At 41.6% G+C, this 17820-nt stretch overlaps 1 protein-coding gene and 2 long non-coding RNA genes across 6 annotated transcripts in view; 2 read left to right on the top strand and 1 right to left on the bottom strand.

Moving 5' to 3' along the window:
* LOC144586305 (uncharacterized) overlaps window positions 1–17820 on the top strand; it is a 36914-nt gene that overhangs the window by 4316 nt on the left and 14778 nt on the right. The gene's annotated exons all lie outside the window — the stretch shown is intronic.
* MTNAP1 (mitochondrial nucleoid associated protein 1) lies at window positions 167–16141 on the top strand. Of its 4 annotated transcripts, none has more exons than XM_078384318.1 (4): window positions 167–185; window positions 7527–8999; window positions 10405–10521; window positions 11953–16141. In XM_078384318.1, the coding sequence occupies exons 2-4, from the start codon at window positions 7535–7537 to the stop codon at window positions 11979–11981; spliced, it is 1611 nt and encodes a 536-aa protein (XP_078240444.1). In that variant the 5' UTR covers window positions 167–185; window positions 7527–7534; the 3' UTR covers window positions 11982–16141. The 4 variants fall into 4 exon arrangements, with proteins under 4 accessions (XP_078240444.1, XP_078240443.1, XP_078240445.1 ...); XM_078384317.1 differs by lacking the exon at window positions 167–185 and adding an exon at window positions 4875–6037; XM_078384319.1 differs by lacking the exon at window positions 167–185 and having other exon boundaries at window positions 6105–8681.
* Window positions 4221–5767, bottom strand: LOC110086053 (uncharacterized). The gene is made up of 2 exons (XR_012083871.2): window positions 5659–5767; window positions 4221–4879 (listed from the first exon to the last, which is right to left on the bottom strand). It is a non-coding gene; the product is annotated as an uncharacterized LOC110086053 (long non-coding RNA).

The raw sequence follows: 17820 nt of genomic DNA, 5'->3' as shown, positions 1-17820 counted from the left end.
CGCCGTCGCGAAATTTGAGCCCTTTGTCTTGCGCAGTGTGTGAAGGTGAACTGGTTTATTTCCGCCAGACTCGCTGACGTAGTCACGGCGATGTACATACCGCGGACTAGCTGCCTTGATATGTTTTATGTGGAAGTGGAGTTGTCCATGAAAGCTCACTTAAAATATAGCTGCTAGTCTTAAAGGTACCATAACATTTTGTTGTCTTTATTTTTTCATTTATGTTTTTGCATGATATGCACTCCCTTTTGATTATGGCCAACACTGGAGGCAGGGTCTTGCCCTCCCGTTTTCATGTGTAACAATCTTCAAATTCAAATACAGTCATGTCATCTTCTTCCAGTTGGTGCATGGTGGAGGACATGGTTTCAGTTAACTGGGGCTTATTTTGGGGGTAGGGCTTATATTATGAGCATCCTGAAAAATCATACTAGGGCTTATTTTCAAGTTAGGCCTTATTTTCGGGAAAACAGGGTAGCTATATATTGCATTTATCTGGAAGTATTTTTGCAGGGGTTACCTATTGGTGCTAGGACCAGCATGCTGCAGCAGATAAAAGTGGGACCCAGGGCTGGGAAGACTTGGGCTCAAATCTCCTCTTGGCCATGGAAACTCAATAGTAACAGTTCATAAAGAATTTATTAGGGAGATGTTGTAAGTCTCCATCTCAACGAGATATTTACAGATAATTATATTATGTGACAGGCTTGCCGTATATCACTTAGGTTCAGTCCCCCTCACTCCCCAAAACCAACAATATGGGGAAAATAACACCTTATTATACTGTAGGGTTGTCATAACCAGTTTCTGTTATGCACCTGAGGATATCTCGTTAATGAACTTCTTGGGAACAAAGTAAAAGCTAGATCCATGAAAAAAATTTTTTTTTGCAGATCCTCCCCAAATGACCATCAGACTATAGATTTCATCTCTGCCCACAGAGTATACTGTAGAAATAATTGATCCTACAGTGCACAACATTCTCATGGTGCAAAAATATAGCTACAAAGTAGCCACCCCGAGTAGACATGGTCTAGAGGGGCGGGGTAAAAATCAAACAAACAAACAAATAAATAAATAAATAAATAAATAAATAAATAAATAAAGACAGACCTTCATGGAACCATATAAATTTCACATGGGATCTTCTCCAAACCACTCTCAGCCCATACATCCAAGATCTTTAAAAAAAGACCTACAACACTCATGGATCCCATGCTGCATTACATCACCATGATGCAACAACCTAAATCACGGTGCAACAACAAGGATCCTCCTGAGATCACAATGAAAAAAGGATATCCCATTGCTGCCCACACACTGAACCATAAAAACAGAGATCCCTCACAGCATGGTGTTGCCACGTTGGAAATGCACAGATGTGAGATGCAGAATCTCCCCAAATCATGCTCAGATCATAGATCCCATCTGTGCTCACAGGTGAACTTTCAAAATCATGGATCTCTTCGATTTTAACTCCCATCTGTGCCTATACATCAACCCATAGAAATAATGGGTTACCTAGGGCTTCCTTTTGCCCTGTGAGAGCCTCAGAACAGGAGAAGGGTTTAAAAACAGCAAAAATATCACCACCACTGGGATTGAGACCACTGGTGGTAATCTGATGGTAATTTCTTTTACTACCAAAGGCTCCCCTGCAGCATCCCGAGGCTCCCAAAGACTTCCTCAGGGCAAAAGGGAGCCTTAGAACCTAAAAGAAGAAGTAAAGGAAAGTGAAAGGGGAGGCAGAAGTGTTTCACTAGTTTAAACTGAATATTTCCATCATGCAATTCACTTTATGCGAGCATGAATTTATGCAACAAGTTTTTTCCCATTCATGGTTTTTTCCTGCAATGGGATGTACCACATCCAGTCCATTCAAACTGTGCTGTGATGGGTCTAAGTTCCACTAAAATGGACAGCTGGCCATGGGAGTAATGGATTGAATAATAAGGCCTCTGGTCATCCTGGAATTTGGAAATAACACAATAATTTGATGTCTTCAAGCTAAAAGAGGCATTTTATAATTAACAGAAATGAAAGTATTACCATCAAAATTACTTTTTAAATGCTACCTTCTACGTGTATCAATTGGCTTCCCACAAAAATAACAATTTTAACAGTGATGTGTTAAATTAACACATTATTTCCCCGCTCTGTTCCATTTAGAAGAATACTGCAAACAGATACAGGTTAAGATGCAGATTTGCAGTGTGTTGAGAACTGAGTCCTATCCCCACCCTATGGAGCACAACATAATGGTAAATCATATATACAAGCCTTGTTGCGTGGGGCCATGCAAGAACTCAACAGATTTTGTGGGAGCATGTGGGCAGATTCATAACAAAGTTTAGACCAAGGTTCCCTGCTTTGGGGGGCCTCTGGCAGCACCATAATGACAACTGGTGCTTTTTCACCTAGGGTGCTGAAATTTAAAGGGTATAAGCATTCACTGCTGGAAGGGCTTGAACTTGCCCATTGTTATCTGTTGCTGGAAGGGTATGGAACCACCCAACTCCAATCACCTAGGCCACTTCCAGCTGCAAGCGGGCTCAGCACAGATGCAAAATGCCCATCTCCCATTCGGACCTGGATATTTCTCCTCTTCTCCGCACATATGACAATCTCATGTGACCCAAGCTTAAGCAATAGGGCAGTGAAGATCTGGGTGCCAAAGCTTCACCTCTGGTCTTTAACTACCCTGTGGGTCTATCTAGCCTTTCTAAGAAGAGTCTTCAGTGTAATAACAACATGGTGTCCGTGGTGGCTTGACTGATCACAAAATATTGTAAGGTCTCTCTCTCAGATATAAGAAGAATATTTTCAACCCTATAAATGTAAACAGAATCATTTCTCTGTTGACTTTTACGGGGAAGGGTGAGCTGTATCACCAAAGCGAAAACAAAAAAGCAACCCCTAGTGGCAACTACTCATAGGCATCCCTCAGTCTCGGGAGACTATGGTAACATGCTCTGTATCGAGAAGTTTCCTCTCCAGAGCATGAAGCCTGGGTAAAGTAGTATGGAGGATAGGCTGTTACCCAAGCAGCAAATCCCCCCTCTCCACATTGCTGAAATGGTTCAATGGAAAGGCAAGAGCCAATACAACTGGTTCCAGCAATGTCGCAGGAGTTGCCAGAACAACACGAACTGTCTTCGGGACTCCGGCTCTGGGGGTGGCAACTATTCTTGTAGTTATTCTTGGAGTGCCTAGGGTGTCCTGAAGAAGACATGGTAGGCACCATAGGAGTACAATGGTGCCTCGCTAGATGATGTTAATCCATTCCATTGAAATCGCTGTCTTGTGAAAACATCATCTAGTGAAAACTGTTTCCACATTGGAATGCATTGAAACCCGTTTAATGCGTTCCAATGGGGGGAAATAGTCATTGTCCAGCGAAAATCACCCATAGGGAAGCCATTTTGCGAAGCACTGATCAGCTGTTTAAATCCCTGTCTTGCAAAGCATTGGTCCCGAAAACACCTGTTTTGCGAAGATCGCCTATAGGGAAGCCATTTTGCGAAGCTGCCGATCAGCTGTAAAAAATCGGCGTCTTGCAAAAAAATGTTCTGTGAAGCACAGACCAAATCATCGTCCAGCGAAATCCCCCATAGGAAAAACCGTTTTGCAAATCACTATAGTGATCACAAAAAAGTCAACGTCTAGTGAAAAAAACGTTTTGTGGGGTAATCGTCTTGCGAGGTCCCACTGTATGTGTCTTCCTCTCACATTTCCTGGACTATAAAGAAACTTGTCATTAGAGTTGTGTGTGTGGTCTTATATGCTGCTACAGCATTGCTACCCATCAGAAGAATGTCTTTCTTTGTTCTGACATTCCACATGAACCTGTGTCTGATAATACAACCCAGTTCATAGCAGGAGAACATTCCAGGCAACATACAACTCTGACTGTATTGCTGCTAGCTCTCGTTCCCACAGGGCAAACAGGCAGAAAATGATGTAACCTGGAAATAAAATATTTGGACAGAATGACCCTCAAAGTGCCCATTTTAAGTTACAGGTCAACCCCAATCCTGGATATAGCCTTTCGAACGGCTAACTGTAAGAGAAATCAGAACCTCCGCCCTAATGTTGGCAGAGGATCTCATTCCAAAGTGGCCTGACTTGGAAAAATATTTTGCTTCCAATTACCAAGATAACATTTGTTCTGAGTAGCCCCACTGTCAGTGTAATTCAGTGCAAAAACTACTAATTCAGAATCAGGAAAAAAAGAGTTTATTTCAAAAGTAATACTTTAATCAATATGGTCAACTCCAGCTATGATTCCAGCTATTAGAAACATGAGAAGCACCCACATCATACGCTTGATGTTAATATCAAGCCAGGATATTTTGATAATAAATGTGGAAACTGCAGTAGACAAACAATGGGTCCTGTGTTAGGAGGTTCTTTGGGGCTCGATTATCTCCCCTGTGCTTTTTAACATCTATGTAAATCCACTGGGAGAGTTCTTCTAGAGATTTGGGGTGCACTGTCATCAACATGCTGCTGACATGCAGGTTTCTCTCTCCTTTACAACATCTGCAGTGGATTCCATCCAGCTTCCTGGAGTTCTGCTTGCCCTCGATAATGGGCTGGATGAGGGCAAACAAGTTGAAATGGAATCCCAAGAAGACAGAGATCATGTTAGGATAGAATGGATGGACTACGACTCAGCAGGTCTGGGTTCAAATCTCTGCTCAGTCATGAAAACTCACCTGGGGAGTGGAACTGGTGAAACTACTCCTTAAACATCTCACTTAAATTGGAAATCTCATTAGAGTTGCTAGAAGTTGGTTCTGACTTGATGGCGGGTAATAACGAATACATTACATGGCAGGGTTGCCACATGCCACTAAGTCACAGTCTCCCCCCAGCCCTGCAACAGAGGGATACAAACACCTGACATTGCATAACCAGTCTCAGATAGGCACATACTGTACCTCTTTAATGAGCACTTTATGAGACCCATTCTCTGCTATTTGCAATGCAGATACTAATAATATATGATAATCTTAGAACTGCAGGGCTGGAGGGGCCCTCTTGTCAAGGAGGCAGAGTGGAGAATCAAACTCCCGACCCCTTGACTCTGCAGCCAGAGACCTCAACCACTGAACTATCCAGCAATTCTCCTATGCTGGACAGTTTTCTTCAGCTCTCCTAGAGTAGAAGACATTTACACAACGATTTTCAGGTTTTTTTTCTTCCTCTTCTTGAGTCATGCCATCTTGGAAATGTGTTGTTTTTAATTAATTTTATAATTGTATTTTTATATATGTTTTTATGTGTTTTTAGCTATATAAGCCGCTCCAGTAGACGTTGTCTAGAAGGGCGGGGTAAAAATCGAATGAATGAATGAAGACTATACTAATTTTAAAACACGTAGACTTCCTTCCTTCTGTGTTTTTAGTATTGCTTTTGTTTACCATTTCTCAGAGTGGCATTTGATCGTTTTTTAGTATTTGTATACTTCTTGTTTTTAGCTTTAAATGTTGTCTTTTAATGATGTAATCCGCCTTGGATCCTTTTTAAGGAACTTTCTTTTTTTTAAATTTCTGTCTTCTGCGGGCGGCGCAGAGGAAGTCCTGGATTCTCTCTCTCTCCAGCACCCCCCCCCCCCCGTTGCCAGTTTACTACCGCAACCAGAGACAACCCTACCTTCTGAAGGCAAGCAAGCGTCTTTTTCAGCCCCGCAAAAGGGGGTGGGGGGGGGAGAATCCTCTTAATGTCCAGGAGCAGAAACAGCCTCCATCCTTTCCGCACTCCCTCCACATTTCGAAGCCCGCCTCTTCCTTGCCACCTGATTGGAGTCACGTGACGAGTGCGGAGGCCCACGCGCGGTCCCTTCGTTCAACTCCGCTTTTGGTTTCAATTATCCAATAAAGCTGCTGCCGGCGCTTGTGGGAAGAGCTGCTCCTGCAAGGATGCGGGTGATAACCAGTTTCTAAAAGGGCAGACCCCAGCCCTTAGGAAATCCAGGGAGGAGGAGGAGGTGGTGGACGAGCCTCGGCGTTCTCGTGGTCTGGCTTTTCATAAGGTAGGAACCCGCGTTTTCAGGAAAGGAAACAGAAAGTGGAATAATTCCCCTTTTTTACTTTTAGTACGGGGCAAGTTGAACAGGAGAGTTCAGGTGCTTTTGCTGCTAGAATTCACCAAATTTAAATCTGGGAGGATTGCTGTCTGTAATGAACTGTATTTCCCGAAAGTTTATGCCATAATTGTCCCAAGACCGTTGGTTTTGCTGCCTACTCTTTTGGAAATGTCTACCTATGCTTTTGGAAGTTTGTATCGAGGAAAGTTCTGTGGCTGTAACACCCGCTGAAGCCTAGTGCATTCTTGTGCCGGAAAAGGCTTAACTGAATAACTTTCTCACTGTTATATCGAATTAAAACCATAGGGTCTCCATCTATTTAAAAAAAAAATAGAGAGTCAAGGAAAAAAAAGACCCTCCTGTTTTAGTATTTTGGCATTTACAGTTTACATCCATAGTCTTCGGCTTTGTTGGGTATGGAAATCAGGCTGAAAGAGTAACAAGGGAAATTATTTTCACTGGACTCTGTTTTGTTGTTTTCCTTTTGAAACATATATTCTAAATGTATCAACATGATTTTTGAAAAACACATTTAGTAATCCCTAAACAGTGTGCATTTGTACAGCTTTATGTTTGGGAAGGCAAGCTGCACCCTCTGCCAACCACGCCATCCTGATGTATGTGTGTAAGCCTGCCTGCCTGCCCCCAGAAATGGAGAAGAATGTGTGTATGTGTGTGGGGAGGTGAAACCCAAATAAACAGAAGAGATACACTTTCAGAGAAAAGAGGACAGGGCTGGGTGGTGTTGCCATTTATTTTCTTAATCTTCATCTGTAGATTGACTTCTAGATTTTTGTGCCTTCAGATCCCAGTGTTCTGGGGCCAAACCCATTGCTCCACCCTAGCAGGGGAGGGGTCTACAGCAGCCTAGTGAGGATCATTTATGAAAGTTCAGAGGGATGCCATTTCTGTTTTGTGCCCAGTATTTGGAACTTTCTCCGTTTGAGTTTAGGGGCTTCAAATGTTACGTGTTTGCATAACTATCTGTTCACCCAGGCACTCTTCTGATTATGATCCTGTCTGTTATGGTATAAACTACCTTTGGTTTTTAAAGAGTTAGTTTAAAATGATTTTAGTGTTTTATTATTTTATCTTAGAGTTAAGATAGTTTTTAATATTTACTTTTAATTATTCAATTGTGTTTTAATTAGCATACAGTTTAATTGTTTTTTAATCTTTAACTTGTTAAATTTTTATGTTTTATGAAGCTTGATTATTCCACAACAGGTTCCATTTTCCATGTTCCCCAACTTTTCAAGTTTCTTCATTCTGCTCTGGAATGAGTGATGAATGAATGAAAGAAATGGGAGGCTAAAGGTGCCAATGAAGATTGGTGGTCATTTGTAGTTAATATGGAACCTATGTTTGTTAGTATTCCGTGTGAGAACTCTTTGAAAGCCATTTTGCCAGCTTATGGTGTCATCTTCTTTTCCAGAGAAAAGAATGTCAGGCAGCCACCCAGAAATAGAAATCTGCCCCTACTGCAAAAAGCCATTCAAACGGCTGAAGTCCCATCTGCCTCACTGTAAGATGGCAAGAAGTGCAGACTTGAGTGCAGATTTTTCTCCTGCCAAAAAGGGCACTAGTTCTACCATGCCTAGATTGTTGAATACTGAGAAAAAGAAAGCACAGGTCAAAAGCACCGAAACTACCTCCAAAAAAGAAAACAAAACGAACAAGCCTGAACGGGGAAAGAAAAAAACGAAAAGCAAAAATGATTCTTCACAGGAACTGGCAGCAAAATGCAGCAGTTGGCACAGAGGTGAAGATGCTCAAATCAAGTCTACCGCTGTAAAAATATCCAGAACAGGAGGCAGCAGCCAAAATGCCTCAGAAGTTGGTGAAGCACAGCCAGTTGAGCAGGTGGTTTTAAAAGCAAACACTGCAGAGACGTCTAGAATACAGAAAAACAGAAGGGAAACCACTTCTTGTGGAGCAGGGTCTGCATCTGATGTTGGTTTAGAACCAAACATTCAAAGTGGAAAATCCCCTTCAGAATTACCTAGCCAGGCAGTGAAGTGTTTTTCCAAACAGAGCCAAAGTGAAGAGGCAGCACCAGCGAACCCGAATGCGTCCAGCTGGTTTGAGTCTTCCATTGAGGATCTTCCACCGGTTCCTCAGGAAATTGACAGAATAGAACTTGTGATTGAAAACCATCGTGTGAGGCTACTGAGGAAGAAGGGTGTCTCCTCTGTCCTACATGAAGTTCCTGCCGGTAACCACAGAAAGGGGCCTGTGGAATCATCATCAGGTGGTGAAGAGGTTGTCTCCACAAATGGGCAGAACGTTATTGCAATGGCAGAGAGGATGGATGGGAAAAGCATTTTAGGCCTTGAACTTGCAGGAGATGCTTTGAATGGAGGCACAGAAACCGAAGTAACGACATTGGAGGCACACACATTGGGTGACCAAGTCATGGACAGCTGTGAAACGTTCTCCAGTCTTCCTGTTTTGCTGTCTGTAGACTCCAAAGACACAACCAATGAAAATGCTTTATTTTTCAAAGAACGGTATCCTAACCAGCCTCCTGTTTGTACCACTCCCAAGTCAAAGGTCTGTTCCTCCACTACAGAAACTCTTAGAGAAAAAGGTAAAATGCAAATATTGAATAACTACTTAACTCAATTGGAAAAGGACATTCCTCTATATTCTGGGACTGCTGTGGCAATAGAATATAAAAACACATTTTTGAGACATCCTTCAGTCCAGACACCAGAAATGACTACTGCTTATTGGCTTTCACCTCCTCTTGATGGAGGCACATGGCCAAGATCTTTAGGGCTGGAGTGGTTTCCAGAATTGTATCCGAATTATCACAGGCTGGGTTTATTTTCAAGGAGGTCGTCTCACTGGGATACACCAATCGCACAAGTTCAAGATCTTATTCTCCCTTGCAGAGGCCAGCAAGGTAAAAAAAAATAAAGCTTTTCCTCACCAGCTTCAAAGAAACATTATAATCTTCAAAGAAACATTATAAACAGGGCAGTACTCAGAGTGGTGTAAAAGAGAGTGAAATATTAGGAGTCAGGATACCTGGATTCAAATTCTCACAAGGCCATGGATCTCTCTCTGTACTGGTAAAACTACTACTTCTCTCTCACACACACACTCTCACACACATACACACACACAGGCTAACTTGTTGAAATGGTGATGCTGACCATGCCTAGTTTAATTTGTAGAGAAATACCATTTTCAGTATGTTTGATTTATAAGTATTTTCTGGTTGAATGTATTTGGCTTTACTATACAGTACTAGGACAGGCCTTAGTTTCTAAGCTTAAGAGCCATGTATAAAAATCCTAATACAGTATGGCCAACCCTATAAGAACACAGATGATTTTCCCTCTGAGAAATATCTTTCATAATATTCTCTCCAAAGGATTCTTGGCATCTTCATCTCCTTTTTCTGCTTTTAATTTGAAAGGACAAAGATCTGTGTTGGATTTGTTATAGAGGTTTTGTTCAGAGAAAACCCTAGTGTGCAGAATTTGCAGAATTTACCTGTTTTAGAATTTGACCTGTTTTATATCTATTTAACTGTCATTGCTCCTTCTGCCAAAATCCATGGGAAATGTCATTTTTGAAAGTACTGAAAATACTAGACACTCCGTGCGTGTTTATCTGTAGGGACACATGCACATGAATGTACACAGAGAGAGAGAGAGAGAGAGACAGAGCTGAACTGTTGTTCTTGGGGTGTGCTGCGGCTAACTGCAGGCAACCGATGAGGCATGGGTGTGCTTCTTGGACACATGCTTGGTCATCTGCACAGTGGTGTAACCACAGTGTGCCTCCACACCTCTTGTTTTATTGCAATTGGCTGCATCAAATTATGGAAACCTTACACAAACACTAGTTGGGTTCTGGCCACTGTGTCTTGCAAGCTCTACATTTGTCCCTCTGAATAACTTCAATAAGCAAATTGATCGCAAACTATCCCCCCCCCCCCTTTGGTGGCAGTGGTTCCCAACGTTGGGTCCTCAGATGTTATTGTACTACAACTCCCATCCAGCTGTCATGGAAAATGAGTAGATTATTCTTCAATTCAGAAAAGTACTCTCTGTGTGTGTGTGTGTGTGTATGTGTGTGTTGGTGAGAGCCAATTGCTTGCTGTACCTATCAGTCCAACCTTGAAATGGCAGGGTGGGATTGTTGCAGCTGCTGTAGGCAGCACGTGTGTTGAGGTTGGCTGAGCAATCCTTTTTTTTCTGCATCAGATAAGAAAAACTAGATCTGGTCCCTCAAATCTGATGACTTGAATAATCAAATGGTTCGTGTGTGCTTTTGTTTTCTCCTTTCTTTTTAAACAGCCTGGAACAGTTACTACAAGTACATCAATGGAAAAAAGAGCAGAGTGGCTGGAATCATCTCTATGTTGGTGTTAGGCTACTGTGTGCTCAGCTACGCCTGGAGCTATGAACACACCAGTAAGGCCTCTTCTATTGCATTTATCTTTTTTTCAATGAAAATATTTTGACGGTATTAGCAGACGAGGACACTGTTACTCTGGCGTGCTGCCAGATATAATGGCCAGAATTCTGTCATGCAGTTACACAAAATGTGTACCTTTTAGCAAATTGCCATAAGTTGAGAAATCTCTGTATGCATTATCTGTCACGCCAAGGTGTGCAACTCATTGTGTGAAAGATAATGCCTACAGAGATAACTTATGGCAAGTTACTGCTACAAGTAACACCTTTTGCTTAATTGCACAACAGGATTTTAGCCAGTGTTTTCTCCATGGCATTTGGTGTGTGTTTTCTTTGTGCAAACCCATTACGCAGTGTCTTTGAAATATGGATTCTTTTTGCTTATGCATTTTGATGAAGAACACAGTCAGCAGCTGAAGGGAGGTTGCTACTCAAAATAAAAGGAATTGATTCAAATACATATGTTTGGAAAACAGAGGGCACTTTGCACTTCTGCTGTTTAATCCAAATCAGAGATTCTAACCCCCCTTCATTCTCCAGCTGTACAGAGTTAGGATTCGGCACAATCTCTTTGTATGTCAGAAGTCTCCCCTGCTGAAAACAGAGCAGAGAGTGGGCAGAGCAAGGAAAAATTATGTTTGATCCAAACAAGAACCCACCATGCAAGCAGAGAGTTAGGCCTGGGTGAGAGCAATCCTAAACTTAAGACAGAAGTAATTTCTGGCACCCTGAAATTCAGCAAAATTTCTGCTATCCTAGGGTCAACTCTGCTGCCCTGTGTCTGTCTTGGCCACTTAGAAGTGCACTGCTAGTCAGCAAACGCTTTTACATGAAGGGGAAATGAAGGGTGGCAGGCTGAGTATTTCTTCCTTCTGTAGCTTGGTCACTGGGGACAAGATTATAGGTCTTAGTGACCTGAATGAACTAAGGTCACTAACTCCAGTTAGTTGACTTATAGCAAGGGTGAAAAATGTGTGGCCTTCTGGATTTTGTTGGAGAGTGGTTCCACTGGCCTTGCCAATTCAGGCAACAAAGAAAGATGATGGGAGCTGGTGTTGAAGAACCATACACACTCCACTCCTGATCCGTAGTAACCAAGCTCTGTTCTGTATACTGGTAACGAAATATAAAAGAGCTAGTTCTTAAAGGTTGAGCTCTATAAAGAGTTACTGGTAATTCTCAAAAGACTTTTGCAGAGGAGTAGAATATATGACTTTTTAAATCAAGACATTTACATCAGTCCTGTGGATATTTACTTGGAATTAAGTCCGATTCTGATGCAGCTTAGTCCTAGGTAAATCTGTACAAGAATGCAAATATTGAGGTATTTATAGTCATTTTAACTATGAAGCTCTATAAGGCAGCGTTCTGTGCATATGCTGAACCATTACAGTGCTAACTTTTTTTCTCCCCTCTCTCTTTCAAAAGAACACAGTTATTGGCGGAAATACCACTGAGTTGGGGATATGAGGATTTGACCAAAGCAACAGATGTGCAGACTAGGCCCAGTTCCAATTATACGTCTGTTCCCTGAGAAATAGCAGCCTGCTGAAGACTGTAGCAGCCATTCTACATTTAAAACTGCCTTTGAAATAAGATATTGGTCATGGTAAAGAAGTATGAACTATGACAGCTGTATCCGCTGGGACTATAACTTTCTGACATAAATTAATAGAAATAGAATCATAGAATAGAATAATGGAGTTGGAAGGGACCTATAAGACCATCGAGTCCAATCGCCTGCTCAGTGCAAGAATCCAAGTGAAAGTCTATTTGACAGACTGTTGCCTACGTTTCTCTCGAGTGCCTCCAACGTTGGAGCGCTTATCACCTCCTGAGGTAATTGGTTCCATTGTTGTACTGTTCTAGCAGTTAGGGAGCTTTTTCTGATATTCAGCTGAAATTTGGCTTCATGTAGCTTGAGCCCATTATTACTTGTCCTGCACTCTGGGATGATCAGGAACAAATCATACAACCTCTGTTTAACAACCTTTCAAGTACTGTATTTTAAAAGTATTGTCTCCCCTGTGTAGTGCTAAACGAGTTTTAATAGGGGCTGGCTGCTATTAAAAGAATGTAACAAAAGACTTCAAAAAGTGCTTTTTTATTATAGGAAGTCTGTTCACATTGCCTAAAAGTAACTGACATCAGTCTCATGTGCAAATGTAATATGCATGGGATTAAGGAACAGACATTTGTGGGAACTGGTATACTTTGACGCAGGTCTCCAGATGTTTTTGGGCTAAAACTCCCAGAAGCCTTCACCACTAGCTATGCTGGCCAGGTTTCCAGCAATTGTAGTCCAAGAACTCAAGGTTGGGAACTACTGCCCTAGTGCGTTGTTGTGCTTGGCTTCATGGCAAGGTCAAGCCTCCACTGCACCTCCTAGCTGGGATCACATGGAGTGCATGTGGCTAATGGGGCCAAATGCCCTGCCACCTGTGCAACCTTGGCCAGGTTGTGCAGTTCCAGTGTGTCAGCAGAAAGAGTTACTTAGTAAATCTCCTTTAAGGACTTCATACCTGAAAAAAAAAACTCATGTGCACATGTGTTCTGAACTTGCTTTGCCTGGGAGGGTTGTTGTAAGTCAGAATTGACTTGATGACACTTGATTACTTAATTAAATTTTTTCTTTTATGGTTGATGCCCTTTGACACCCAAGTTGTATGAAGAAAGTGTAGAAATGCTAGTGGATATAATTAATCCAAGCTTGCTCCTAGTCTGCTTTCCATTTGACAGTTTTCATTTCCTTTAAACCAGGCAGAGACTGGCTAGGGGAAAGATAGCTGATTCTCTAAAGGGAGAGTGCTTATGGCATGACCAGGGGTGTAGTGATCATAGACTTGGGAGAGCCAGGTTTTCGTCTCTGTACAGTCATGTAACTTAATGGCGATCTTGTGCAGTCACTCACTCATTCAGCCTGACCTACCTCACAGAATTATTGGAATAATAAAAGTGGGGAATAGAAGAGCTGTGAGTGTAACAAAAGTGAATGAATGAAAAGCGTGCAATACTATCCCCTTCTGTAGCTCATCATTCTATATCACTCGTTTATTATTTTTTTCATGGGGTGTGACTATTTCTATTTTTCCTTTAATGCTTTGAACAAGTGCAATCCCTTTTATTGTCAAGAAATCGGGAAGTCTTTAGTTACTAAACATTGCCACTGCTGGAATGATTTTACTGGCAGCAGCAATTTTCACTAATTAAAGACTTCCTTCTATCCCATGGATGCCATGGCTCCCTATGAAGGTAGGGGCCTTGAGGCAGAAGTAGGAAATGTTTAATTTCTGAAAAATTGGCCCTGCTGATAACACTATCAGTCTTAGACAAGCTTAAGTATTCTAGCCATTTTCTTTTTAAAATGGTTAAAACCAGCTAATCTAATAATGTCCCACCTTTTACTGGAGCATCAGATGTGCAGATGTTCTGAATATGTTGTGCATCACAGGACCTAAACAAGTTTGCAGAGGGCTTTTCTCTGTCTCAATAGAGGTCACTAAACATGTCTGAAGAGGGAATGGATGCAACTAATGCATGTTGAACAGATATCCCCAAACAATCAATAGTACTACCGTAATGGTCTTTAAAGTACTAGAACTCAGAAGAAGTAACATCAGTAATGTACTGTTCCACTTCTGGGTGAAGAAAGCCATACCATTAAGTAGCTCCATTGCCTGTTTTGTAGAACCTTGCTTGTGCAGACAAAGGAGATTTAAATCAGGGTTGGCTGTTTAGCATTCAGATAGATTTATTTTTCACTTTAGAATTCAGTAATTGCAGAAGCCTCACAACTCTAGTTAATTAGTTTGACTTTGTTATAAGCAGTTTACTGCTAGTGCTCAATTAGTAATAAAAGGTATATTATTACCGTGTTTTATACACACCTGTAAAACTAGTTCATGCTTACATACTTTGCCCACTAGTTTAAATTGACACTATTATTTTAATCCTCTGATTTTATAGTATAATATTGTTCCATTCTACTTTTGTGGTTGCAATTGTTATTTCTTACTCTGGGAATTTTGACAAAACGAAAAGTCAAGTACAGTAAATGTTTTGGAGCAATAGCTGAGAGTTGTTTGAGCCAAATCTAGTCCACCTGAATGATGACAGCTAGCTTTCGTTGTCACTTTTGGGAGGCAAAACAGGGTTATGGATAAAGAACAGACATGGTGTCAGGCTAGCAGGAGAAGGTAGGAAAAAGTGCTTTGGCCTGGTCAATCTACCTCATTCCTTCTCAGATTGCTCTTCTGAATCCGTTCAGTTGCAATCCTTCACAAAGAATGGTCTCCAAAGCACAGCAATAAATTTGTTTAGCACTTGTACCTTAATGCCTTAACCTGCATTTTCTCATTTATCCCAAACAAGGAGGTTATTATTTTCCACTTTAGGGATAGGGAATGAAGCTTTAGAAATAGACTAGCCTAGAATTCAAGATCAACATCAATGCACTGAAATAAACCAAGAAAACTGTTGATTTACTTCTAACGTTTCTACTGTCTTCATTCTGCCACCCAGTGCTGCCTCATGCATCTACAGATCTGCTTACCCAGCCTCCTCACACAACATGGTGGCCAAATCGTTCCCTCTGAGGAAAGAAGTCTGGGTGGGTGAATCCACACTGTTGTTTGTTTTGCATTAGTCTGGGGCATGCTGGTTGTAGCAATTGACCAGTGCATCACTGCAGACTCTACGTATCTGTAGAATTTCAAGTTGTCTTGTCTCAGCAAAACCCTTTAAGGCCTGTTGTGACCTTGCATCCTGGAATGTGGGATAAAGTACAGTGTTACCAGATTTTAACCTACTCATCCCATTCTTCTAAGATTGATCCTCTTCTGGATGGCCAATCCATTCTCTTCTGCTTCAATAAAGTACACAGAGCCATAACAAAGGCAAAACAACATGAGGCACTTAGCGCAGTTGCACAAAGTTAAGGTACTTGGGGTCGGTTACGGTGGGAATTGCATACCTCTGATTACTCCAAGCATGCTATGCTCATAGCCCTAACAGTGCATTTCTTTAGCTGTATCCAGTCATTCCTCGCCCAGATAAACTCACTATGCTTTGATGGAAACAGCCCTTCTCTCTCCACCATGGCCTGTTACATGTGGAAAGTGACAAGTGTGCAGGTGGAGTTGTGCTCACGTGTAGGCTCTACTTGCGAGCAGGAACATGTAGAAAGTGAAAATAAAGCCCTTCTCTTCTAAGTCTGGTGAGCTGACCTGGGTAGGAAACAACCAAACAGGCCTTAAAAATTCAATTTAAACCACGTGTCATGAATGTCAGGCTTCATGTAGCATTCCCATTCATGGTTCTGCACTGCCCCATGCTCTCCCCATCCTCCTTGAGAATTGGGTTGCTTATTGACATCCGTGAAAGCTGGGAATAGAAATGGTTGAGATTGTTCAACTCATCACTGGTAGACAGTGTTTGTACAGTAGGTGTCAATTCATAAAAACATATTAATGTTTGTTGGTTTAAAATTGTCTACTATTTTAGATTGTTTAGAATCTCTTGTATTTATCATTTTCCAAGAGTGCACAGGAACATATATTTAAAATGATGGAAGAAATCAAACTTTAAAATAAACTGGAAGCATCTTTCTTTTTTTAAAGGTGTGTTGGCTGGCCTATTATGCATTGGTTGATTGGTGTATGTCAATCTCATGGCTAAAATGAATACATTACTATTCTTTCTGTCCTTTACAAAATTACTGTGAAATAGGTCTTTAAAGTGCTATAATATTTCGGCTTTCTTTTCTTTTTCCCCTTTTGTCAACACACTGTGAAAGTATGGGAGCTGCTCTACTTGCATGGGGGGGGGAATTAGCTAATTGCAACTCTGCAATTAACTGCCTCCTTCCCTCCATCCCCACTGCAAGCTGTGAGTACAGAAAAAAAAGATTTGCCAAAGCTGCCTCACAAGTGTGGAATAGCCCTCTCTTCAACTTGGCCGAAGAACCTAATTTGGCCTTCTAGATGTTTTCGTCTAAAACGGTCACCATCCTCAACCACTGACCATGATGGGAGTTTCAAACCCAAACATCTTGAATTACCATTATCAAACCAAGTGTTGCCAATTTTAGCCTTCATGTATTATCAGTAGAACCTATTTGGCTTTTCTTCTCTCTCCCTCTGTGTATTGCTGCTGTATAAATGTATGCACTGTTTGAAAACTATTGGAAAAGTTTAAAATCTTTTAAGTTAATTTTGTAGACATCTCTCCCCCTCCCTTGCTTTGACACTAACTGTAGGCAGAATTTGGAAACTTTGCTGTTTTCTATATTACAACCACCAGAATCCACCAGCCAACATGTGGATTCTGGGAGTTGTAATCTGAACATTAATACATCTCCCCTCCCAGGACTGACTGTAGGACACTTACTTTTCAGGAGGGAGTTCCTTCAGCTACAGTATGTGCTGTGCAGCCAAGCAAGGGGTTCTGCCCTCTGCATTGCTCTGGCTCTCTCTTCAGGGATCACGCTCTTGTTTCTTAGGTCAGCAGTTGCTGTCAAATCATTTGTTTTAAAAACATTTTATATGGCTCTGTAACACACCCTGACATCTCGGGATATAGACCAGGCTGTACTGTAAATAGAAATAAACATGAAGTCAAGAGATGCGAGTTAAATTCTGGCTAACTACCTTGGTCATAAGACACAGTGTGGCATAGTGGGTAAAATGGCAGACTAGGGCTCAGGAAACCTGGGTTTGAATTCCTGCTTGACCATGGACACTGGGGGAGGAAGGAGGGTAAAAAGCACTACTTGAGTACCTCACATACCTTGAAAACTTATGGTTGCTGTAATTCACATGCACCTTGATGGCTCGTAGTAGCAACATCTTGGTTAAAGTGTGATCCAAATTTCTATCTAGTTGTTCCAGAGATGTGGGAATAAATAGCTGAAGCAGCAAAAAATAATCCCCATTCAAAGCTTGAAATAAATGGGCCTTGCCTGCAGTTAGTTACAGTGACCTGTAGGTGCTGATCTGGCACTAGCAAAGAAGATAAGGAACTGTATTCAAATAGGGGACAGAAGGACTGAAAAAAAAATCCTTCCTTTGGCAGATACGTATGGTCTGATCTCACAGGCTGAGTTGACCTTGTTCATCAAACCCGAAACGATTCAAATCTCTGACAACTCTCTTAAGTTCCTGTCTACTTGCTCCTTTCTATATACAGTATCTCTATCACACATAAGTGCCTTCTTTGGTCCCACTTATAGCCAACCAAGCACATTCCGTTTCCTCTCTGCTGCTCCCCCTCCAGACCTGGGGTGGCCTTGGAGTAGTA

The sequence above is a fragment of the Pogona vitticeps genome, chromosome 2 (assembly GCF_051106095.1).
Source record: "Pogona vitticeps strain Pit_001003342236 chromosome 2, PviZW2.1, whole genome shotgun sequence".
NCBI lineage: Eukaryota > Metazoa > Chordata > Lepidosauria > Squamata > Agamidae > Pogona > Pogona vitticeps.
The sequence above is the reverse complement of the archived record's forward strand: the minus strand, read 5'-3'. Positions and strand labels throughout refer to the sequence as shown.